At 35.3% G+C, this 26,053-nt stretch overlaps 1 protein-coding gene across 8 annotated transcripts in view; it reads left to right on the top strand.

The window, feature by feature from the left end:
• Positions 1 to 26,053, top strand: part of COBLL1 (cordon-bleu WH2 repeat protein like 1) — a 141,612-nt gene that overhangs the window by 91,457 nt on the left and 24,102 nt on the right. For all 8 annotated transcript variants that reach the window (XM_064484862.1, XM_064484860.1, XM_064484859.1 and 5 more), the window contains 5 exons: positions 3,789 to 3,990; positions 5,618 to 5,846; positions 6,658 to 6,696; positions 10,883 to 10,980; positions 11,093 to 11,329. In XM_064484862.1, the coding sequence (XP_064340932.1) occupies positions 3,789 to 3,990; positions 5,618 to 5,846; positions 6,658 to 6,696; positions 10,883 to 10,980; positions 11,093 to 11,329 (805 nt within the window). The remainder of the gene's footprint in view (positions 1 to 3,788; positions 3,991 to 5,617; positions 5,847 to 6,657; positions 6,697 to 10,882; positions 10,981 to 11,092; positions 11,330 to 26,053) is intronic.

The following is a 26,053-nucleotide window of genomic DNA, read 5'->3' as shown; positions in this document are numbered from 1 at the left end:
AGCAAACTGGTTTCTGTTTTCCCTTAAACACAGGGAGCATACTTCTGCCTTAGGGCCTTTGCATTTGTCAACCCTGCCTGGTCTGTTCTTTCCCCAGTATCTCATTCCATTCAGGGCTCTGTTCTAATGTTGTTTTTTCAATTAGGACATTTTCGAATCTTCTTCCTTATCTTATTTTTCATTGCAGCATTTATTGTTATCTGATTACTGTACAATTTACTTGTTTCTTTATTCTCTTCTCCCCACATCACTGGTTTGAAAACTGTAGTATGTGTCAGAATCAGCTTCCCTTGCCTTATCCCTAGAGCATCTGATTCAAAGATCTGGACTGGGACTTGAGCACTTGCATTGGTAACAAGTTCCCAGCAATACTGATGCTGCAGATTGGTGAATCGCACTTAGGGAATCAGTGCACTAGAGCTACTCTGTCCAATAGGGTGGCCATTCACCACGTGTACATTTAAAGTATTTAGATTGAATTTAAGTGAATTCAAATGAAAAATTCAGGTTTTTGGTCCACTCGCTCAATGTATTTCAGGTTTTCAGCAGCCATATGTCGTGAGTGGCCACTCTATTGGACAGCACACAGACAGCAAATCCCCGTCACTGCAGAAAGTTCTCTTGGGCAACACTGCTCTAGAACAGAAACTACATGAAGATGGATTTCTTTTCTGTTTTTTCCCCTCAGTGTTATATTCTCATATTTATATATCTGGTCCATTGGGCTTACTTTAGTATAAAGAATAAGGTAGATACATAACTTTTATTTTTCATCAGATTTTTCCCAGTACCAATTGTTGAAAATTCAGTTCTTATCCCAGAAATTTGAAATATCATTATCACAGGCAGTATTAAATTCCCATCTGTATTTACATCTGTAATAGAACTTTCTAGTCTTTTGCATTTATCTGTCTGGAGTTAGGAATATTTTCTAGACAAAATTGGGATCTGGAATTACTGAATTAAAAATTGAAACTGGAATTATAGAGTGAGAGAATAAGATCATAAAAAGTTCTATGACTCATAGTTGCCTTTCCAAGAGTCGTTTTTATTAGAAAACATTTAGACAGTGAGTTCAAAGGTCATGACATGGCTCTAGTCAGAATGAAACTTTTTTGCTATGAAATCCGGTATAGTGTGCAAAGGTTATAGAAGACCAAATTGACTAAGGGAATAGGCCATTATTAGAATATTCTTGGCCTGTTACCCACTACCCCTTATTAAGTTAGAAAACTTATATATCACATATAGAAATACAGTAATTCATTAAGGCATAGCAGAAGGGTTAAATAACAGGTGTGTATAAAGAGTATTAAATTGTCTTTATCTTAAAAATTTTCTGAATATCTTTTTCCTTAAAAGTTAATACATTTGTACATAAAGGGATGAAAAATGGTAGCACAAAAAGGGATTAACAAAACAAAAACAAAACTTTACACGAATAACTATTTTTGTCTTGTTAACTTTTAGTGTATATTTCTGGCAGAGAGTCTAAAGAACTGTACATTTAAGAAATAAAAGATGTTTGAAGTGTAAAGTTTAGAGTTTTTACATTCATTAGTACATTTATACATAGAGAGAAGGAGAAATAGAATCTGAACATATCACTGTTTACTCATAGACCACAGTGGACAGCTCCCATTTGGTTGGCAGTGAAAATTCTCTCCTCTTCCAGCTTAACTGTACTTATATTGTATTCACCTAGACCTTATTTAATCCTTCTTAACTTTACCATCGGAGAAAGAAGCACCATTTCCAAATCTAGAATTGGTATGTAGCATCAAATTGCCGTCATAGAGTACTGCTACCAAAAAGTGAACTTCAATAATAACAGTATGCTAGTCATTCTCTCCATGAAATTAAATGTGTACTATCCAAAGCCAAAATTTGGGCAATTATAAAAAATTTATGTGAGCATACTAGCTCAAGAGAAGGACATAAAACTCCTAAATATTACTGTGCAAATATTTAATAAAGACATAGGAAATATATTTTGGGGACTGAAACATATTCAAGAGAACATTTTTTTTCCTGAGGGACTTACTCTTTGTTTTTCTTGATATATGTATAATGGGGGTGCAACTGGTATGTGGGAGAGAGAAAGGGGGTGAGAGTCCCATTATGAAATTTACCTCTTTATCCCATAGAAACTGGGTGGCTTAAGAATGGGCAAGATCCACAGATGGTGAGGCTGAGGTCGGGGATGGTTTGAAAATTTATATGAAGTGTTTGACCTGAAGATCCCACGGTGTCAGACAACTCATTCGTCCCCAGCAGACATTGCCTCTCTGGAAAGGCAGAACCAGAGAGGCTACAGACCTGGGAACTCCACTTAGGAGAGTGGGGGTGGGGTGCATATGAAAACAGATTGTACTAAATTAAAAGGGGCATACTGAACAGTGAGATTTTTAGCCTCACTTCCCTGTCGAGTTTCTAAAAAACCAATAGCCAGGTTCATGTATCTAGTCAAGAAATTGGAGAATTGTTTTTTTTATTGATGTTTGTATTTCCCATTGGAAAAAAAATAGCTAGCCACCTGATTACCCTCAAGTGAAGCTCATCAACCTATGTGCCTCAATTCATGAAAATAGGACTTTTACATACTGTTTTAGTGCTTGAGTCTTAAATATGAACTAACAGCTCAGGATCTCCAGATATTTGAGGAAAGCACATAATACAAAAGATTTTTTGGTGTGCTTTAAAGGCTGACAATTAAAAAAGATTCAGAGACCACATTGTTCTGTTGATGGTGTGAATGAGAAAACAAGTCTGCGTCAACAATTGGACTCTGTGGAAAGGGAAGCAAAAATTAGGAAGTGCCTCTGAATCTCAAGTTCGATTTGCAACTTCCAATTGAAATAGGTTCTGTATTACCATTAGCATTTAACATTTAATCACTATTTGAAATTATCTCATAATTTACTTGGTGATTTTTTCATTGTCTAGCACAGGAGTCCATAAACTTTCTCTGTCTAGAACCAGATAGTAAAAAGTATTCGGCTTTGCGGGCCACACAGTCTCGGTCACGTCTACTCAAATCTGCCGTTGTAACACAAAAGCAGCCCTAGGTGCTATGTAAACAAATGAGCATGGCTGTGTGCCAATAAAACTTTATTTACAAACACAGGCTGTGGGCCCACCTTGACCTGCAGACCATAGTTTGCGGACACTTGGTCTAGTCCGTCGAGCAGAGTGTTAGATCTCTGAGAGAAGGTATGCCAGAACACTTGTACTGGCAATGCACAGAAAATATTAAATGCTGCTCGAATGAATTAAGACATCTGTAGGACACTCTTCTTTAGGATTTTGTGGACTTCCTCACGTAGATACTGTCTAAGCTGTCTAAAGCCCAAAGGGTGGTGGTGGTTCTTAATGCTTCATTCTTATGGGAACTTTGGAATATTACTAGTTCACAAGCTGAAGACTTCTCATATTCCAAATGATACTATAAAGGAGCATCTGCTAATCTAAGTGACAGTTTTTGGGTAAGGAAAGGGCTTTTCCTTCCCTGAAATCTATAATATGAAGACAATTTAGCAGATAAAATATATGTAATATTTAAACCAACACAGGGATCCAAGCTCTCTTGACTACTATTCAGAATTTCTAAACTATTATAATTTTGTCTGCTTAAATATCTTGTAGTTAGATTTTTAAGCTGCTTTCACAAATAGTATTTTGTAGCTTTGTTTTATCTACTGAAAAGAGGTCCTAAGAAAAATGTTTGAAACGGTGACTTTGACAGTTAATGACATTGTTCTATGATCAGCATTACTCTTGTTTTACAGTAAACCTATGATGGACTTGCTGGTATTCCTCTGTGCACAGTATCACTTAAATCCATCAAGTCACACAATTGATCTGCTATCAGCTGAAAACAACCCCATTAAATTTAAGCCAAACACACCAATAGGAATGTTGGAGGTGGAGAAAGTAATTTTAAAGCCAAAAATTTTGGATAAGAAAAAACCTACACCTTTAATACCAGAGGTAAGATTCTCACTGTAGATTTTAATATCTTATGACTAAAATACTAAGCTGATTTTTTAGTCATTATCTGCAGCTCATTGTAAATGAAACAAAAATTGCCTTTCCTTGTCAAATTTGATGTGAATGTGGTTATCATGTTTTCCTGGGCCACTTTGTTTAGGATTCACTTGGTTATTTATCCTTGAATTTAACTAGAATTTGAGGAATATAGATTTTTAGATGCTCTAAAATGATCTGTATGACAGTATCAGGATCTGACAATTATGAATGATCTGTATTTTATTTTTTTTAACATTTTTTATTGATTTATAATCATTTTACAATGTTGTGTCAAAGATCTGTATTTTAAGTTACTTTAAAAATATATTTATTTTTAAAAAGGTTTTATAATCTTTTAATAAAATTCCTTTAAGAGTTTATTCAAATAAATTTTTGCCGTCTCTACTTAGTAAGTGGTGGTTGTAACTCACTAACTTCTAAATTATTGTTAATTTGAGTTACACAATGGCTCAGTTTTCTGTAATGTGTGAATTTTAAGCAAAAAATTTTAACCATAGTGATTCTAATATCTTCAATTCTCCTTTATTTATAAAATCTTATCGATTTCTATAAGCAACAGGGATAGAAGTTTATGGGTTTCTAGAGATGCTCTTTCATTAGGAACAGTATCAACCATTTTTAACTCCAGAAAATATGTAAAGCTTTATATATTGAATTAGTTCATTTATGTATGAGTACATATATTCTCACATTTTCTTTATATTCTTCTGAAGCTTTTTTACAAAAGGTTAGCTTTTTTTTTTTAACAATACTAAAACATGTTTGCTTTCTACAAAATGTGATTGAATATTAAATATTAACTGGGGTATAGGGCTATTTTCTCTCAAGATGTATGCTATTATTTATCTAGATCAAAATAGTATTATTTATGCTACAGCATGAGATTATATATGGTGTTTTAGTTTTATGAATATATGCTGAGGATTTGCAGTCTGTAGGTTTTACTTAGCATAGTCACATGTTCCTAAACTCTATTTACATACAGGATTTAATTCAATCACAACAACATGTTGAGATGCTTAAATTCATCTCAAATAATTTTAAATTAGTAGGATTCAAGGTCTAAGTAAGGAATATTTTAATATTGTTTACTAGTATATTAACAAAAAATTAAGTGTTTTAAACAAAATAGTCCTTTTTCCATTGAGAACTGACAAACCATTAGAAAGATAAATATTCCTCAACTTAAAAATAGAATAAAACATGTATAATTCTGTATTATTAAGTATGTTTGCTAATTTTAAGTAAATATTTTAAGGGATAAAGCAAAAACATCTATTTTTTGTGCTAGATATGAGGCTTTTATATTTCTTTTTGGATTTAAATCTACTCAATACTTTACAAGAGTCATGAATTTAATCTAAATTATTTAATAAGCAAACTCCAAGAATCTGGTTTGGATTTAGGAAGTAACATTAATCAAAAAGAAAATCTTATACCAAAATAGAAAATACTGTTTTTTTAATATGAATATATAATTGTAGAGTATCTCATTATTCTAGACACCATTGTAGAAAGTTGGTTTCAGTGACTTATGGTATAACTATGGCTTTTATCTGTGTTTCAGAAAACTGTGAGAGTAGTGATCAATTTTAAAAAAACGCAGAAGACAATAGTGAGAGTTAGCCCACATGCACCACTTCAAGAACTTGTCCCCATTATATGCAGCAAATGTGAGTTTGATCCATCACATACACTGTTGTTGAAGGATTATCAGTCTCAGGAGCCCCTTGACTTGACAAAATCTCTTAATGACCTGGGACTAAGAGAATTATATGCCATGGATGTCAGCAGAGGTAAGTAAGACTTTTCATGTTACTCATTTGACAGGATGTGCATATATGTGCATGTTTTGTGTTTATGTATGAGTGTTTTCAAATTCATAATGGCACATATATGGATCCAATAGCTAGAAGTCAATATGTGTCATTGGGAATAAGATGAGAAAACTAAATGTAATAAAATTTAACTTGAGTTCAGTTATTAAAATTGGAATAAAAACTTATCCTTCTTAGCTGAGATCCACATTTTACATTTTCCATCTACCTATGAATATTTTGGGCTGTAATTTAACTTAATTCTTTGTGGCTTTGAGATTTAAACAGAATATTAAAATTTACATGTAAATTCATCACTGTTCTGATGAAGTGTGAACTATGATACACTCACCGTGGTTTTGTTTGAATCTTATTATCTTTCAAACTTGGAAATTTTTCAACAAATCTTTTTCTTAGTTCCGTATCCAAAATCAACTGCCTTATAAATCAGTCTAATTTGAAAATTTTTCTAAAAAGAAATAGCTTGGAGTACTAATCTATAAAAATAACAATGTATTAAAATTTATAGACCTTATATAGTACTGGTTTCTTACAGTGATTCTTATAGATAAATGCAAGTTTATTTGTTCAACACAAATCTGTTTTAATAGGAGAAATAAAAGTTTAGTGAAAAATGATTACGTCCTTTGTGTATAGAGAACTTCAAACTATTCTGAGATTGTGGCTTTATATAATCCATAGACAACTGTTTCAACTCAGTGATGTTTTATACTTGAACAAACATTATCTTTACAGTCAGTTTAACCTCTTTTACCCCCTCCTTCCATAGCCACTTCTGTTACTACCTTCAATAACTCATCTTTACAAGGTAAGACATATGAAACAACAGAACAAATTATAATGTGAAATAAGTAGAAACAAATTATAATATGAAATCATTGTTTCTATTGGGTAAATTGAAAATAAGCTTCTAATTTTACTTGTTTTCTTAACATTACTATTATGTATATTCCATAAGAGACTTTAACTTAGAAAGTCCTTGGTTTTTATGTCCCCAAAAAAGAGTTTATAAGCTCTCTACCTTGACTTCTGAATTTAATACAATTAATACATTTCAATAATTGTTTGAAATCAATATTGTCTTAAGAATGTGAGAAACATATCTTGACTCTCAGACAAGTAAAAATGATTTTGCTAGAATCTTTATTGGGTATAAATGCTTACAGTTTGGTGGTTCCATGGAAGGGTCTCAGATTATTTTCATTGAAACAAGTATTCATAATAATCAGAGTATTATTATCATGGGAGATTTTTGCAGTCATTAAATTGTGAATATTTTGTAATAACATGGAAAGTGCTTATGCTAAAATCAGCTGCTGAAGCATTTAAATGTTTCATACAGTGTGTTGAAAAAACTTTTACATGAAATTTCTGAAAAGAGATATAGAAGAATTTTAATAGTGGATGCCTTTGGGTGGTAGGGCTATGGGTGGCTTTTTAAAAATTAATTAATTATTTAATTATTATTTTTATATGGGTGGCTTTTTTCATTCTTTTCTTTATAGGATAGAATTTTATATTGGAAATGTATTACTTTCATAGATGAAAATTTTATTAAAAATTAGCCAATAATAATAGAGTCTGGAAGTCTGTTTTCCCATTAAAAAAGCACAGGCACAGGTAATTGATTACTATGATAATTACCACCCTACAAAAAAAAGTAATAAACTTTACTCATTATGTGTTCTTGGATTATTGGAATCTTCCTTCTTTACCTCTTCTCATTTTTCCGTAACATAATGAACCTCTCAAATCCAAGAATTAAGCCAAGAATAAGTAATAGTGTGACTATTTATTTTTGGTGGATATCATGAAGATGAGCCTCATCAAAGGAGCTGAAAATTCTTTTGATATATTAAAGTGTGCACTGGCTAATAACCAGAAGATAGGCATTGTAATTCTTATACAGCATTAGCTGTCAAGCTCACTTGGCAAGCTGATAGGACAAAGGGCTTTGTCTGTCTGGAGCTCACCGTCCACTTCTATAATAATAAAGAGGTGGGGAAAAGTGTTTTCTGATTCTTTCCAGCAACAACATTTTGTTACTTGTACTTGGTTTTTGCTTCTAACTTTGCCACTCCGTACATACATAACCTAGAGCAAATTCCATAACTTACTGGTACTGGCCTTACTGTGAAGGTGCTGAATGCACTGATTTCTAATATCCCTTCCAGATAAAAAAAGTATATGGTTTATGCAGAGTATTACATGTTGTGAACATAATATGAAGAGACTGGAATGGGAAATTTAAAAAAAATTTCCTTTTACAGTGTCAGAATCTACAAGGTCAATCCAAATGTTGTAAATGCTCCTGTCTCCTTATTTTGTCTGATGTTATCAGAAGGCTTAGAACTTCGTGTGTAATTTACAGCCTCCCTTCGGGAAACAGGAAACTACAATATTTGAGTTGCTTTTCTAAGTAAGCTCAAGTCTTTGTCTTAGTGTTTAACTCTGACTTGTAGTAATCCATGAAGTTGAGCTTTAAGTGAAGAAGGAGTTAACTAGTATAGGAGATGCCTGGGTGCCTGGAAATTGCTTTACCAAAAATAAATACGTGAATACTCTGCCTATAGTTACTGCACTGCACCACCATATGAATTTTCTATCTACTATTCCAACTAAATTTAATTGTATATCTACATTCGATTAGTGGAGGTGTCTATCTTAAAACGAAATAGTAGCATTTCTTTTAAAAAAAGAGAGAAAAGAATAAGTTAGAGGTGTTATACATCATCTTTAAATGGATACTGGGTTCAGTTCTACCATTTAACGTCTGTGCGTCTTGATGTAAGTTACTCAAACACTTTGGTCACCATCACCAAGGACTGAGACACATAATGAGGTGATGCCATCTGCTTTTATTTCTTGATATTCCCAAACTTTGAAAAAGAGCTCAGAATAACAACTTGTAACATCTACCTCTCAGGATTGTTCTAAGAAATGAATTAGGCATGTGAAAAAATCTTTTACCATAAACTACTGTCCACAGGTCTATTATTACTAGTTGTTAATTGTCAGTTAGCTCACTGTACGGAATTCATATTGCTTATTTAGTATTTGAAGCACCAGATTTATGAAGTTTGAATTTGTGAAATATGGTTCTCTTTTAATGTCTTATTGAGACACATTGTGTTAATATATTTATTGGCATCAATTTTGCTTCCCTCGACTAGCCCCTACTTTGTCATAATTTATTTATTCTTCTTAACATTTCTTTTAAATAGATAGACTATACATTTACTCCTAAGAAAGGGGTATGTATTTAAGAGTATACATTGAGCTCTAAGTTCTGCTATAGATCCATCCCACAGATTTCAGTGTACAGTACTTTGTTTCAAGAGTCACTGAAATCATATTGTGGTTTACTGTAAAACCCATGTGTTTCATAGGTGAAATGTTTTTAAAATGTACAGATCCCCACTCATTGTGTGTGTTTCTTTCTCTCTCTCTTTTTTAAATTTGTGACTTATTTGTTGAAGAAACCAGGTTGTTTGTCTTATAGTGTTCCCCACGTTCAGAATTTTGCTGATTGCACCCGTGGTCCCGCTTACTGTGTTTCTTTATGCTATTTCTGGCAAATTGATTCTTAAATCTAGAGACTTGATCAGAGTTGGGTGAGATATTTTTGGCAAGAATACTTCACAGGTGGTATTGTGTTCTTCCATTAACAGACATGTAATTACAAGGTATCTTTTTTTGATGTTGTCCATCAGTAATCATTAGCTCTATCTTAGTTAATTAGGAGTTGGAAAATAATTATAATCTGTTGCAAATATTCCTTTAATTATTAATTGAGATATTTCTTTAAAAAGCAAATTTCTCTATGTCAGCTGTTTTGTTTCCGTAGATAGAATCCATCAGAAAAGGCAGGATAAAAGTGTGATTCTTTCTCTTACTCAGTTTTTTCAATAATTGGCAATGAGGATCAGTTATCTTTTTAGTTTTAGTATGAATTCATGGAGTTAAACATATGTGCCCTGATTCAATTTATTGAATTATTCTTATGATGCCCAAATTGTCCTGACTTCAGCCAAGAGAAGCCATATCAGATTGGCTCCTGAAATGGTTCCTTTGAGTGGGAAATAGTATTTAGAGGCAGTCTGGGCCAGGATGACTCAGCACTGCTGGATTTGTAATCTCTTTTAGTGGACATTAGGAAATACTTCTTTAAAAATGAAGTATTATGTGTACAGCCTTGAGGTTGGGTGTTTGCCTTTCTGATAGAAATGTGGTTTAATCTTAGCACTATTGACATTTGGGGCCAGCTGGTTCTTTGTTGTGGAGGGGCTGTCTTGCACACTGTAGCGCTTTCAGCAGCATCACTAGCCTTTACCCAGTAGTTGCCAGTAGCACATTCTCTTCACCCTCCCCTCAACTGTAACAAGCAAAATTGTCCCCAGACATTTTAAATGTCCTCTAGGGGGCCAGGGGTGGATGCAAAATCATCCCCAGTTGAGAACCACTGGATTAAAGAAATCATGTTTTTTAAACGTTTAACAGTGCGCCGAGTAATTATAATGAATCATGTTTTGGAGAATTAAATATTTCATAATAGTTTAGCTCTGAGAAAAATTATAAGTCAAAATAAACAAAGGGACAAACTGTATGATAGCAACTTTATATCTCATTTAATTAGAAAGTCCTTTTTACCTCTGAAATGTTGGTAATTGTGTAGGGAACACAGGCTCTGAGTCACAAAGAACTAGGTTTATGTCCTACCCGTGTCATTTCCTGACTGTTGGCCTATGTATCTTAGTTTCTGTAAGCTTCAGTTTCCTCTGCTCTGGGATAGGAACAATAATATTAAATTTCCTTATTGCTTTGAGAATTAGATAAGATATAAGATGCCTAGCAGAGTGCATGGTTCATAGTAAACCATAATGAGTTGCTTTTAGCATTAGATGAAGTAATGAAGGGAAAGTAATTGAGAGAAACCTTGGAGGTGAACATACAACTCCGTGTACAAAAGTAAGGTGCTTTTCTTCTATTTTTAGAGTCCTGCCAAATATCACAAAACCTAGACATTATGAAGGATAAGGAAAATAAAGGGTTTTTCAGCTTTTTTCAACGCAGTAAGAAAAAGCGGGAGCAGGTACGTATTTTCTTATATAGCATTTTAGAAGATTCTTCTAATCTGTTTTTAATTGCATGTATTTTTTTCTCTTGAAATTACCTGTCGATTTTGCCTTTTAATTTTTCATTAGACTGCAAGTGCCCCTGCAACTCCCTTAGTAAGCAAGCATCGTCCAGCTTTTACAAGGTACAATACCATTTCCAAGCAGTATATTTCAAACACACTGCCATCGGACGCACCCAAGAAGAGGCGCGCTCCATTGCCTCCAATGCCAGGGTCCCAGAGCGCCCCCCAGGACCTCGCTCACATCCAGGAGAGGCCAGCCTCGTGTCTGATGAAATCCTCGAGTATGGATGAAACAGATGAGGTGTGTAAATTTGTTTTGTTTTGTGTTTTTAGTATGGGGCAGGGGACCATCTGTTTTTCCTCTTACCTAACTTTTCCACACAGGCTGCTAATAAGGTTAGTAACAGTTACTAATATGTAATAAGATGAATAACTAGTTACTAATAAATTGGTACTGTGGACAGATTATATAGGTAGAGTTCTTCAGTGCAGTAAAGAATAAATACATCCATTTTAAGAATAAATATGTCTGTTTATATACAAGCAAATAAATCGTCCATAAACCTTGAAGTCTTAGTTTATTAGCCCAACCAGAGGTTCTTGCTTGATGCATGTATTAGGAATGAAAATACTTATTTTTGAATACCACTTTTTTTTTTTTTTTAAACAGCAACACAATCTTTACATTGCGTTTCTAACTATTAGATATAGTCAGGTCTTCTTGGCCTGACTCTGAGATTCTCAGGCGAGAAAATCCTTGTGCCTGCCTGGTACATAGATACTTTATAGTAAAAAAAAAAAAAAAAAAAAAAGTCTTTTTATTTTGAATATATTGCAGTTACTATCATGTACTCTTATGTTCAAGGTGCTGTTCTAGGTGGACCTTTTCCCCCAAACATTCTTACTGTTGCTTCTCTTTAATCCCAAATTTTCCTGGACATGCTGTTTTGTAGAAATCCATTTGCAAACAACTTTTCATGCCTGTAAAGTCTGTCTATTCCTTGCTTTATTCATGTGAATTATAAGTAAAGTTTAAGTAAATATAAGTGAACATAAGACCATATACTTTGTTGCTTGCAATCAGACAAATGATTTAAATAGCTTTGAGAGCAAATTTTATTTTGAGATATTTGAGACACTGAGAAGTTTTCTTGTATCTAGTTGAAGGATTTTATCTCCCCCTTGGAAGCTTAGTAAATTCAATGTTCAAGTAAATTAACCTTTCCTTACCAATTAATAAACATTTCTGTACTTCCTTAACCTTAGAAAAATTTTAAGTATAGTTTTTTAAAAATATTTTCACATGCATTTTATTTGTTTTTGGGTTTTTTTGAGGGGGTAATTATATATATATATATATATATATATATTTTTTTTTTTTTAATGGAGGTACTGAGGATTGAACCTAGGACCTTGTACATGCTAAGCGCAAGCTCTACCACTGAGCTACACCCTTCCCCCTAACTGTAGTTTTTAATGGTAATGTATAAACTATCATATGCATCTTTAGAAAGTAAATAGCAACTGGATTAGATAAAAATGAAGTCCCCCCCACCAAAAATACTGAAACTCAGTAGCTACTTGGAAAATCATCTATTAAGCTGTCTTATTATTTCTATTGACTTTCTTATCTAATGGTTGTGGTATAAAATCTCATCATACAAATCAGGAGGATAATTTTTTTTTTTCAAATTATAGAATCAGTTACTATAGAGTTTTCCAGGGCAACTGCGTAGTAGTTGGGTTCAATCTTAAAAACCGTGTGGGATTGCATTAGTCAGGGCAGAGGAACCCTGTTGAAAGATGAGGGAGTGGGAAGACTGCGACTTGCCTGGGCAGGAGCAAGAGACAGAGGCTGGAGCTGAGTGAGATAAGCGGAGACCAAGTTAGGGTCTCAAAGACTTCATTTTGTAAGCAAAACTACTTTGCATTTCTTCATAGTAAGTCATTTGAAAGGTAGCACTTTTGGGGTTGTTTTATGTTTTTAACAACCATAAAACTGCACTGTAAGAGTATAAATTATTATACTCTTGAGTGGCTACCAAAGTCTGTCTTTTTCTTATATAGAAATAAATCTTAGCCCCTGCTGACAAGCCTTTATTCCCGATGACTTCATCCAGTCTATTCCAGTAAATGTCCCTTGTGTTTGAATCCTGAAGGGTCTGCGTTATCTTTCTGATAGTCTGCTTCTTAATTCTAGGCCTTGCTACCAGTGACCTCACTAAAAGCCATTTCTTTTCACTCTCACCCTCTGCTCTATGACCAGGTAATGCCTCCATGTTAAGTACTAATCTTTTTTTTTTTTTTTTTTTTTAGTGTGTTGCCTTTGGCAAACTAGACATCTTTATATAATTTTCTAATTATTGTTTCCTTTGATCTGGACATCTGGATAGTTCTGCATTGTTTAATAGGACCTGGAAGTATTTGTTTTTTTCCTGGAGAAGCTGAGGAACTTTTTAAAAAATTTATTCATTGCAGAAGTTCTTAACAGGCTGTGGTTCTGTGTGTTATTGTGAGTGAGTGTGTGTGTGTGTACACGCACATGTGCATGCTCACAGGAATTCATGCCTCTCGAGGCATCCCAACACTTATTTCCTTAATATCTCGGCCATATTTTAAGAGAATGATCACTCCTTGGTCTTGATGTTTCTGTCTTCTTTGTTATAGCTCAGCTCTCTCTTCCTTTTGCTACCAGTTCCTTTTCCAGTTTGTAAATTTGGAGGTACCTGGATCCATGGTCTTAGCCTATATTTACTCTTTGAGAGAAAACATCTATGCTTTGTTGAGTTCTCCACTGTAGTGTTTTGGATAATATCCCCTGCAAAGATATGTCCAAGTCAAGGATCTAGAGATGAGAAAATCCTGGACTTAAGTTGGGCCCAAATCCAGTGATCGGTGTTGGTTTAAGAGGGGAGACACAGGCACAGAGTTGCAAAGGAGACGGCCCTGTGACAGCAGAGACCGAGGGTGCAGTGATGCTGCCACAGGCCAAAGAAGGCCAGGGGTCTCCAGAAGCTGGAAGAGGCAAAGAAGGAGTCTCCCCTAGTGCCTTCTGAGGGATATGGCCCTGCTGACACCTGGATTTCAGATTACTAGCTTCCAGAACTGTGACAGAATAAACTTCTGTAGTTTGAAGCCGCCCAGTCACAGAAATTTGTTACAGCTGCCCTAGGAACGAATACATCAGCTCTGTTCCAATTTCAATATTGTTGTACCTGCAGTTTGAACTCATGTTTGCTTGTTGACTCATCACTACCTGGAAATCACCGTACTTAAAATCAAACTCACCTTTTTTATTTTCTCCCAGATGGAAAAGCTCAAGATCATCTTTGATGTTTTTTCTTTTCACATCCAATTAGCAATCAGTCCTTCATCCAGTATCCTTTCACAGTGTCTCCATGTCCCTTTCTTTCATTCCCTCTGCTAAAGTCATGCCTCAGGGAAACCCAGGGCCAGAGGGGTAAGGGGAAGGTCAGTACATAACTTGTCTTGCCCCTTCTTGTCTTCAGAACACAAAGAGTCTGACAAGTTGCCACATAAATATTTTGTAATCATCACTTCCCCGTTCAGAAAGTTTGGATAGCTGGCTGTTATTTTCTGGGCATTCAAGGCCCTCTGCAAACTGATCACAGTTTGAGGGCGGGGGTGGAAGGCGCTACTTTGCTTCCTTCTTCCCTTCCTCCCTCCTTCTTTTCCTCCCTTTCTCTCTTTTCAGCTTTACTGAGGTATAATTGACAAATAAAATTGTAAGATATTTAAAGTATACATTGTGGTGATTTGAAATACGTATACATTATGAAAGAATTCCCACTATCTATTTAATTAACATATCCATCACCTCACATATTATCTTTTTCTTTTTTCTTTTCTGTAAGAACATTCAAGTTCTACTCTCTTAGCAAATTTCAATTATATAATATATTGTTGTCAACTGTAATCAACACATTTTACATTTACATTAGATTCTTAGGCTTTATTCATCTTATAGCTGAAAGTTAGCCCCCTTTTACCAACTGCTTTCTGTTCCTCCCATCACCACCCCCGCTCCCCATCCTTGGCAACCTTTTTCTGCTGTTTCTATGAGTTCGACTTTTTTTTTCAGATTCTACATATAAGTGATACGATACAGTATTTGCCTTTCTTTGTCTGGCTTACTTCATTTAGTGTAATGCCTTCAAGGTCCATCCATTTTGTTACAAATGGCAGGATTTCCTTGTTTCTCATGGCTGAATAATATTCCTCTGTGTGTGTGTGTGTGTGTGTGTGTGTGTGACATACATATATATATATTTAACATTTCACATCTTCTTTGTCCATTCATCCATATGTGGACATTTAGGTCATTTCTGCATCTTGGCTATTGTGAATAATGCTGCAATTCGAAATATAGGAGTGCAGGTATCTCTTCAATATCCTGTTTTTATTTCCTTTGGATACATCCTCAGAAGTGCAGTAGCTGGATTATGTGGTAGCTCTATTTTTAATTTTTTGATGAACCTCCATACTATTTTCCATGGTGGCTGCACCATGGGAAAAAAAGGGGGGGAGGAATTTAACACTCCCACCAACAGTGCACAAGGGTTCCCTTTTCTCCACATTCTTGCCAGCAGTTTCCCCTTATATTCTTGATGGTAGCCTTTCTAACAGGCATGAGGTGGTATCTCATTGTAGTTTTGATTTGCTCTTCCCTGATGATTAATTGTGTTGAACACCATTTCATGTACCTATTGGTCATTTGTAAATCTTCTTTGAAAAAATGTTTATTCAGTTCCTCTGCCCATTTTTTTCCCACTCTTGAGTTGTATGAATTCTATTTTGGATACTAACCCTTTATCACATATGATTTTCAAATATTATCTCCCTTTCTGCAGGTTGCCTTTTCATTTTGTTATTGGTTTCTAGTGCTGTTCGAAAGCACCATTAAAAAAATTACTCATCCTTTTCAGTATGCTTCTAACTCTGTCCAAAAGATTTGACATCACTTGTGCAAGACCCTGCTTCCTATCCTTTCAGAATAGTGACCCCCCCACCCAGCTCCATCTTCCTCATTCCTACTTATCCACTCAAATTTTACCTGTTCTTTTACCTGCTTCACAGAGAATTTTGTAAAGATGCTGTCATGGGGTGATCTTACTTTCTCTGAATTTGTCTCTCTTGTGCCTTTTTATTTTAATTTATATTTATGTGTAGGTAGTATATTGATATGATATTTATTTCTAAAGATAAAAAGGAAAATACAGTAAAAATTCTCCTTTCCTACCCTGCCCTCAGCCAAATTCTTCTAGAGGCAACCACTAACAGTTTCTTGTGCATTCTTCCAGACATAGTCGATGCATGTTCAAACCAATATACATCCTACATATGATTTTCTTTCTTGATGGTCATATGTTACATATACTATGTTATACGTCACTTTTTGGTACTGAATGATGTATTTGGGATATCTTTATCAGTACATAAAGGGCTTCCCTTTTTAAAGGCTGCATAATATTTACTCCTGTAAAGATAAACATTAAAGTTATTTTATTGTCTAAATTTTATAGCATTGTTAAATTCCTCCCCCCTTTTTTTTCTCCCTCAACCAGAGGGCAGGACTTGTGTTCCCCAGAAAAATTCTGCAACATAGTAGGTGTTTAAGTGATAAGTAAACTTTAACCACAGCTTTCACACATGTACAATATATACAATGAGAATGTCAGTCCAACAAAATTTTAGTATTTCACATGTGATTTGGTAAATTTTCAGAAGTACTTGGATAACTTAAAAATTGCTTACATTTACTTTTATATTAATTGGCCCAGGTAATTCTTGACAATAATTTTCTTAAGCTTTTACAGAAAAGCCAGAATTTTGGCAAGGTTATATTGAAAGCTTAAGGACCAACAACTAAAATGTAGTGTGTATTATTACACAATGCAATAAATCAAATGATCCCTGAATTGAAATTTTTACATAGCCAGATGAAAATATTTAGGAGATTCAGCAAAACATATACAGTTATGTATGAATTTTACTTATTTTACTGCTTGCTTTTTTAAATTTAAAATCGAAGACTGTCGAAATAGTCATTATCACTGTCCACGTTTTATATCTATTTTAACAATTTAGTTTTGAATTTGAAATTTTAAAAAGGCACTGTTTTTTACTGATTAAAAATAATATCAAGCTGGGAAAAAAATAAAGACATAATCATTTCCAAGTCCGTGAAGAATTTTGGATACATTCTTATCCTGTAATTTTTATTGTTTAGGAGGTAAAATAAACCACAAGGGCGCGCTGTTTAACAGAAGTACAGCATTCTGATTTTTCCGATTTTTTCCCCCAAAGCAACCTTTGAATAAAGCAGAAAGAAAATGTTGGAAATAGTTAAATTATATTAGAAATAGCAAATGCTTATCTCTTTTGGGTGAAGTGCCAGAAAACAGAACTAGAGAGATAAATAACAGTAATGCATGAAAAGTGGTTTATAATTAGCACAGTTTTATTCATTTTGAGATTTTATTTTAATGTTCTTTTAAGTAACATTGATATTATATTTGCCTTAGACAGGCTTACAGATAAGTCAGTCTATCAGTAGCTTGGAAAAATGTTGTGAACCACATTTATTTTATACATTTTGGCTGTCTATATTTAATAATTTGCCTTATTCCTCAAAGGCATTTCTCAGTCCTGGCAAATTAAGGTATTTGGATAATGATTTTGGAGCTTAAACTGAAAATATTCACATAAAAGGCCACTGATTTTCTGAGCTAATTTTGGCAACTGATTGTGCAGTTTCCAAAGAGGATTCAATTATGATCCCAGTTAGTAAAATAACTTATCCTGACCTTTTGGGGGAACATTTCTGCATCTAAAATGATTTCTACCCACCTAAAGAATATATTTAAAAGAATACATAGTTTACTGTCATTGCTACAGTGTCCTTTGCATGTCCCTAAATTTCCCTGTATTCTTTTCACAGTTTCAGGTCTTATGTCATTTTCCTTATAAAGGTGAATATACCATCTTGTACAGAAATACTCATTTGGAAGAGAAAACCATCCAATTAGAAATTCTCTGGCAGTTTTTCTTGGTACTTTTTAAGCATTTTGTGAATATGATTCTGCCTGCGATGTGAAATGTCATTTGTGCAACAGCATATGTAAGGGCTGGCCCATGCTGTCATTTACATGGACTAGCTCACATGTATTACTGCATAAAACGTGTACAGTTATTTACATAAGATTGTCATTTGTTTCATACATGACAGAAGTCAGAAATGCAATGACATTGACTTAAATTAAAAGTGACTTAGAACTCTGGGATTGAAACTAAGTTCAGAAATCCAGTTTCTGCACTGCGTCTGCTGACCAAATATCTGTGAAGAGCACATTTAACGAAGTCAGTGGCGACAGGATGTCCTAGTATTATTGACAAATTAGCCTTTTAAGCCTCTTTTACATTTGAAGAAGAGGAAGAAGAGCTGGACAGAAGCTGTTGGTAATCTTGACCCATAGAATTCACAGAACCTTCTGGAGAATTCATTTTTGTACATTTGGGGTGGCTTTGCTGCTGGGAGTCATGTGTGACTACAACAACAAATTGCTTTTCCCAGGCTACTAGCAAGGTACCTTGTTTTCTTTAGGGTGTTGGCTTTTGGTTGGAAACACAATAAGGAATCCTCTTGATTGGGCATGTTACTTGGTCTCATTTTGCATTCTGCTGCAGACAAACATTCAGATGTTGAGAAATTGAAATTCTTTGCCATACAGTATTATGCAAGTGAAATTTAATACTTAGACTGTTAGTTTTTTAACAGCTGATGTGTTTTTTTAAAAATATTTGACATTATTCATCTTTTACCCAATTTTATCTTTTAATATTTATCATGCTTTACAAGCAGATGATAGATTGTCATATGTTATGAAATGTGCAAGTGTACATGTCATCTTAGTTTCACTTAATGAGTTTCATCTAGTCATTTTATGCAGAGTCATTGAGGGTGTTGTAACAGAGCATGTATCTATAATTTTTCAGAAATATACTTTTTAGTTTTTCCTCCAGGTTACCATATAACATTTGATTTTCACCTCCACTCGCCACTTATAGTTATTATATAGAAAGTGGACCACACACATAATTCCACAATTGCCTAGGAACAGTGGTTGCCATGGCATTTTCAGCTTGATATACAGGATACAGCTGTCTGTACTTCCAAAAATATGACTTGTTTCATTCAGTCGAGAAATGCACCAGCACGGTATAATATTTAATATGCTTCCTCTTTTAAGGCTTTCCCAGGTATGAGACACAATTTGCGTTGCAGTTTTCATCAGATTTTTCAAAGGGTCATAATCACACAAGAGCAGACATAATGACTAATGCTTATATGGCACTTCCTAATGTTTCAGACAGGGCTCAACCACGTTACCCATATAATGTTCATGAAAATCCCCTGAGCAATTTCTTTTTAGGTTTCTGCCAGCTTTACCTCTGATCTAAATGTAAAGAACTGTGCTTATTATAAAGTTGTTAAATTTTAAAGAACAATACTGTTCAAAGAACAATAGGTCGTTTATGGAATTAGTGTGGATTTCTCTTCCTTATCTAATAGTTTATAAAAGTTGTGCCTCTCTGAAGTACATACTGAGTTAATAACATACCATTGAAAATAATCAGTGTTAGGAGTCTTCCTTTAGAAGTTCTCATAGTATGACGTTTACTTAGCCTTTCTACCGCTGTAACACTTGGGACCTCACGGGGAGACATGCCTTTCTTTGGTGACCAGCATGTATTAACAGAGGTCAGGGTGGAGAGAAGCAAGCGTCTTTTTGGAGCCACAGTGATAAAACGGTGAGGTCACTTGGATAATGCCTGTCATGCAACCTGGACTCCCTTCCTGGGAGGAACTGAGTTGGCCGCAGTTTGTTCCCTTGATTGCTGCTTTCCACTTGTCCAGGGCCGAAATCAGTTAGTTACCTGTTGATATTGAGTGTTCTCCGTCCTGCCTCTAGACACCCCTCTGTCTTGATCACTGTGACCAGAGAGAACCGTGGTTACTGCCATCCTCTGTCTTTTTAACTGAATCCTGAGCTCTGCCTTCTCCTGGTTCATCTTGTCTTTTTTCATCCAAGATGTACTACTGAGTTAGCATTTTTGGAATTTAAAAAAAAAATGCTCTAAGGAAGGAATTATCACCAATAAGACTTGGTTATATGCTTTCTCAAGGTACTGTAGGGTTGGTGACATGAAAGCAGATTACCTCAGGAAGTGAAAGATAAAACCCTTGCAAGGAAGGGTGTGACACAGGTTGTAAAATGTGTGTTCTGGTTTTATTCTGATGTGCGTGGAGAAGGGCTGGAAAGAATTATATTGGGGCAGAAGAAACCCTAGCCTGGCTTGAGAGAGTCTTGGATCTATAATAGGTCTATTATAATTCTTCTTTGTTTTGGGTCATTTCTCTCATTGTCTTCTTCATCTTCTCCCTTGAAAAACAAGCCATTGAACTTCTTTATGGCTTGGGTTTCTCCTTGTAGAATAAGGTTTTGTAGCTAAATTTCCAAAAGTCTTTTTCAAGACTTTCTTTCTCTGCTAGTACACAATTGTTTTGGTTATCTCATATTGGCCTTTAACAAATGAAAGTGCTCTGTTGCAGGGACCTTTGGTTTGATCAGTGTTAACCAGATATTGTACCTAATTGTGATATTACTCCTCTAAAGATTTTTGAACCCCAGAATACAATAGCAAAATGAAACATTGACTACCACCTTTTTTCCTGAACTCCTGACTGTAACACAAGAATCAACACAAGTGTTTTGGGCATTACTAAAAAGAGGTAAAAGATATAAAACTTGAAGAAGATATGTTCAGGTTAATGAGTTTATTAACCAGAGAACACAGATGTTATCATTGGCTAATGGTGAGTTTAAAACTAGATGATTTTGAGAGAAATCTAGCAGCAAGCTCAGTCACTCAGAATCCTCTGAAGAGGTCTAACTTTTGTTAGTAACCCCAAGTTGGTGATGATAATTTAGACACCTATAAGTGAATCCAGCTCTAACTGCATTGCTTCCTCTCATTGAATTTATTTCAGCAGATGGATAGAAACACCCTTAGAATTAGTAGAATAGGTGGGCTCTAATACTACTGCCCTGTTTCTCCTTTCTCAATTACAATAATCTGGTACCTGAAATGTCACCCCTATGTTTTACACCCCTTACTGGTATGATTTTTTTAAATCTAAGTTGACTCAGACAGGCTAAGACTTCCAGTGCTCTCAATCAAGGATCTTAAAACTGGTTTACAGAGAGAATAAGAAGAGAGTGTACAAGTCTTGGATTTTTAGAAGTCAGGAGGAAGTGATACCCAGGGGAGCAAAGAGTATAGAATAAGGAGATTTAGGGCAGCAAAATAAACTACCCTGGGCCCACCAAAAGATAGCATGTTAGGGGGGCAAAAAACATCATAAACAAAGAAGGAGACAGACTGGCATGTATGCATTCATCTAATACAAGTCAAAATATGTGCACGTGTGTTTGTGTGTGTGTGTGGACAGATATGAGATATTTGTGAAAGGTTGGACACCAAGACTTCTATGAGGTGACCTATATTTGTTGGAATTTACAGTGATTTTTCTTTTTTTCCTCATCAACGTATGAACTGTTTGCGTCTCGTAGAAGATTGTGCTAATTTTATAATCAAATCAGTAATGAAACTGATGTCATTATAATTTTAAAAAAACTTGTCTTCAGAACTTTGCCTATTTTGAAAATTCAATAAAATGTTACTTATACTTTTATGTTGCATTCACTATGATAGAATAAGTATATGTTTTGAAGTTTAAGAAAATTTATTTATTTGTTTAAGGTGTAAAATTATTTCAGAATTCTTCCATCTAGAGTTAAGAGTTAAAGCTTGGCCTTCAGTTATATGAAAGTTCAGTCCTTCGGTTACAATTCATAGTAAATTAGGAAAACCTCAGGTTAATTGTAAGGTTATTTTATAATATTTTATAGCATTTATTGAGAATGTCCAGGTTGGAGAAGAATAATGGGAGCCTGTCCCTTAAGAAGAAAACAAAATTGTATGAGTTTTAAGACAATTTTAAGAGATGGCTTAGGTTCTCTTTAGCCCCACCCCTCCCTACATGTTGAATCATATTATAAACAAACAAAAATCCAAAGCTTCTAATACAAACATTTAACAATGTCATTTAACAAGTTGGGCCATTGAATTTCCATCCTTTGATATAGTCTTTTTTAAAAATTATTTTTCTTTTTGTATTCTTTTAACTCTTTTATACAGAATATATTGATTTGAATAACTTACCTCTTATAATTCAATTATGATTAACAAAGTGATCTGATAACCAGTACAGAGCTAGTACTAAATAAATCTATTGAATGCCATTAAATTCTATTTTCTTCAGCTAAATTTAGTTCCATTTTGAACCAGTGAGTTCTGATCTGGATGTGAATTATGAGGGATTAACTATCTGGCATGGTTTTCAGCTTGACCTTGCCACTTTCATTAGTGACTTCTGTTTCTCTGTGCAGTGTTTTTCTTTTCACAGACCGTAAAATTCAGTGACTTGCATTCCTGTTAGAGGTGCAGTTTTCACTGAGGGCAGGCAGACTTAGTGACTCTAAGTAAAGTAAATAATTGAATATCTCTAATCATTAACCCAAGTGTTTTTCCCGTAGTGAGAAGAAACCCCTCTATTTTCCTGTTTTGTAAATCGTTTGGGCTTAAATATAATTTGATCACAACTCCTTTTAAAAGTATCAGTCATACTTTGACCAAAGGCAGTATACCTTAGCTAAGTGGTAAAAACCAAAGCCACATAAGCAGTTCTTTTCATTTTAATTGTTCACATTAAATTTATGGAATATTTCGAATTGGTATACTCTAATACACTTCCCTGTACCCTTCACTAAGATTTAACAAACTGGTGTAAGATATTTAGCTTTTTATTAAAGTCCTTTAAGGTAGGATGAAACTGCCTGAGGTGAGTTCCAGGTGGAGTCTACACACAGCGAATGTGTCTTACACATGGACTGAGCACCAGTCCGTGCAGTAGTGTCGGGGTGATTATAACTCAGGCTGACCCTCATAGGACTCCTACCACCGTCGTCACTGAAGAGAGTGCAGTCTCAGATGAATACCTCCTTTTATCCACATTCGTTAACCTCCACATTATAACTGTCATTTGCTTATCTTATTTATGCTGTCACATACTTGAAAATAGACAAATTACACGTGGTAATATCAACTACTGTTCATGGAGTGTGCACTGATGCCAGGTGCAGCACTAAGGACTTTACGCAGGTCGCTTCACGTAAGCATCCAGCCCCCGTGAAGTCGGTACTGTTACTTCTCCTGCTTTGTGGGTGAGGAGGCAGAAGGCTGCAGGGACAATAAATGCCACGCTCCCTGGTTTAAGCCCTGGCATTGACTCCAAAGCTTCTGTGTTTGGTAACCATTACACTGGCTGCCTTCCAACTTGCAAACCCTCTGTAAGCTTCACTCCAGTTAGACAGACTCATACTCAAAACCTGGGGTAGCTCAGCCCTGACTAATGCAAGAGCAGCAGTACTGGGAGTCTGGTAAGCAGCATACTACTGAAGTGTGCAGGAAAAAAAATAGGGTTTAAGAATGCATTGGTGGCCTTCTCACCTTTCTCCTTTCTTTTTTTCAACATTTTATATGGGAACTCATGATGTGTTTACTTAAATAACTGTGGTAGTTGAGTACGTCTGGTTTTTAGCAAACTTGTGTGCTGGGTTTGTATTATTCTGTATGTCTCCCACAATATACACTGGTTTTCTTGGCTTCAGTCTGTTTAGGAACACCTAGGTCTTCTACCTAAATACCCTTTCTTTTCCTGCAGACTTTTACCCAAGAGAAGGATGTTTTCAGTAGATACAGGATTCCAGGCGTTCCTCCATTTTATTATTAATAGTGACATTTTAGTTAACACAGAGTAACTCCAAGTTCGACTTGCTCCTGGCTGCTGCTTAGCTGATTCAAATTCTTTTGTAACAGTCTCTAAAAACACACCCACCCACAATAAATTTAAAAACTCCTGCCTCTGTCTTATAGGCAAGAAGAAATGTATATTAAGCTATTTCCTTGAATGCTAATACTAATATCATTCGTATCTCAGAACCAAACTTATATTCCTATTATTAATCTATGTTGATAATCTAAACTCACCATTCTTATTCCTCGAAAACTCCTGCCTTGGCCCATCTTAAGTCAGTTGTTAAAGTTATATTTTTGTCATAAACTTCATAAGTTGTAACCACTAATTACACCCTTGAATCCAGTTATGCAGGTAACATAAGTTTATCTGGTGGCACTACTGACAAGCATGTTCTCTTCTGATGTCTTTGTTCCTAGTCTCTGTGATCCAATTGCAGGTCTAGAAATATAAGTCTGTTTGCTTTCATGATACGCCGTGCAATACAGTAAGGGGGTCAGTCCTGCAGAATAAGGTTGTAACATATGTGCTCCCCTAAGATGTTCATGGCTTTGCCCTTCTAATGTGCTCTCCCTCAACTGTCTCCACAATTGCTATTAAAGATATTTTAGCATTTGTAACGCTGAAATATGTGTATTTTGACAAATTTTAAATTCTTTATCTATAGAAATGTAAATATCCTGTACAAAAAAAAAAGTTAGCTTATTTTAAGACCTCTAGGGTAATAAATGAAATATATGAGTTTATTTTTATTCTGTCTTTGAGTTATTAGGTCCATATAAGTTTGTGAGTCAGTGTATATAAATTCCTCCCTTTTTTATTTCTATGCTATCTGCTTTATTATATTATAACCAAAATTTAAGAGCTCTAACTCCTAAACAGATACTATTGTCTTGAGAAATTCATGTTGTGACTGTTTTTGTCAGGTAATATAAGAGGCCAATAAATGACAGTGACTGGAAACCTGACCTAAAGGGGCACAGGGCTTGCCGTGGTAGACTGCAGGGAGGCAGTCAGTCTAAACATGGGAAACGCGTTTTCAGCGCGGCGTTAGAAAGAAAAGCAAATCCTGCCATGCCTTCATGTTTCGCTACTTACTTACTGATCACTTACTGTGTTCCTGCTGATAAACCAGGTCTGTGACAGGAGTGAGGTGTGAACAGGGCTTTACAGAAGTAAACTCATCAAGAAATATTAAAATGACATCTTCTGCTTTTGATGTTTTTAGATCGGTATTTCAAAAAGTGAAGTGCCACATTGTTTTAGGAGAATGTTTGGCCTTCTCCCTAACGATCCCTAAATTTGTTGCTTTTATAAGATAGCAAGTGAAAGTTTCTGAACATAGAGCCGTATCATCAGTATGAAGGTTTTTATTTAAACTGTGTTCTATTCAAAATGATATTTAAATACTGCCAATCCCTCACTGCATTTCTTTCTCAGCTCTTTATCACCGAGGGCCTTTTCCTAATTATTTCAAGGGCCAAGCAGCAATTGAGGATCCACCCATACACCCACCCAGGCAGAGCCGGGGGTGAGGGGTGATCCTCAGATGCAGTTGGAATTGGCTTTAGTGACTCTGAATCAAAACCTAGGTTTGGGTGGCAGGCTTTAACTCTTCTCATGCTGGATTATGGAGACAGCTGAAGAGTTCTGTAGAAGGGACCAGAGTAATGAGAGGAGAGGAGGTTGGTAACTATATTTACCAACTTGGTATGGAAGCAGTTTAATGTTTTGACTACCAGGAAGGTCAGCCTGGTGCCACCCTGTCCAGCCCCCTTGTTGAGATGAGTTAACCTTAGTGAGAGGTGTGTTCTGCCAAGAGCCCCCCAACTGTGGACCTGACCCTGCTTCTGTCCCGGAGATGAGCTGCCTTCCTCTTCAGTACCTCCCACGGCTGGCAGGGAGGGCAGCTAACTCAGGCTTTGCTCTGTGGGGACAGGCTTCCCTTCTTCTCTGGCCAAGATATTACAATATTACAAAATAGTAAATTGGCCAGATTTTTCTGTGGTGTGTTGCACGACATAATGACTAATTAACATCTTATGAACGAGGCGGCTTCCCTTA

Source organism: Camelus dromedarius, chromosome 4, assembly GCF_036321535.1.
Source record: "Camelus dromedarius isolate mCamDro1 chromosome 4, mCamDro1.pat, whole genome shotgun sequence".
Lineage (NCBI taxonomy): Eukaryota > Metazoa > Chordata > Mammalia > Artiodactyla > Camelidae > Camelus > Camelus dromedarius.
The sequence above is the reverse complement of the archived record's forward strand: the minus strand, read 5'-3'. Positions and strand labels throughout refer to the sequence as shown.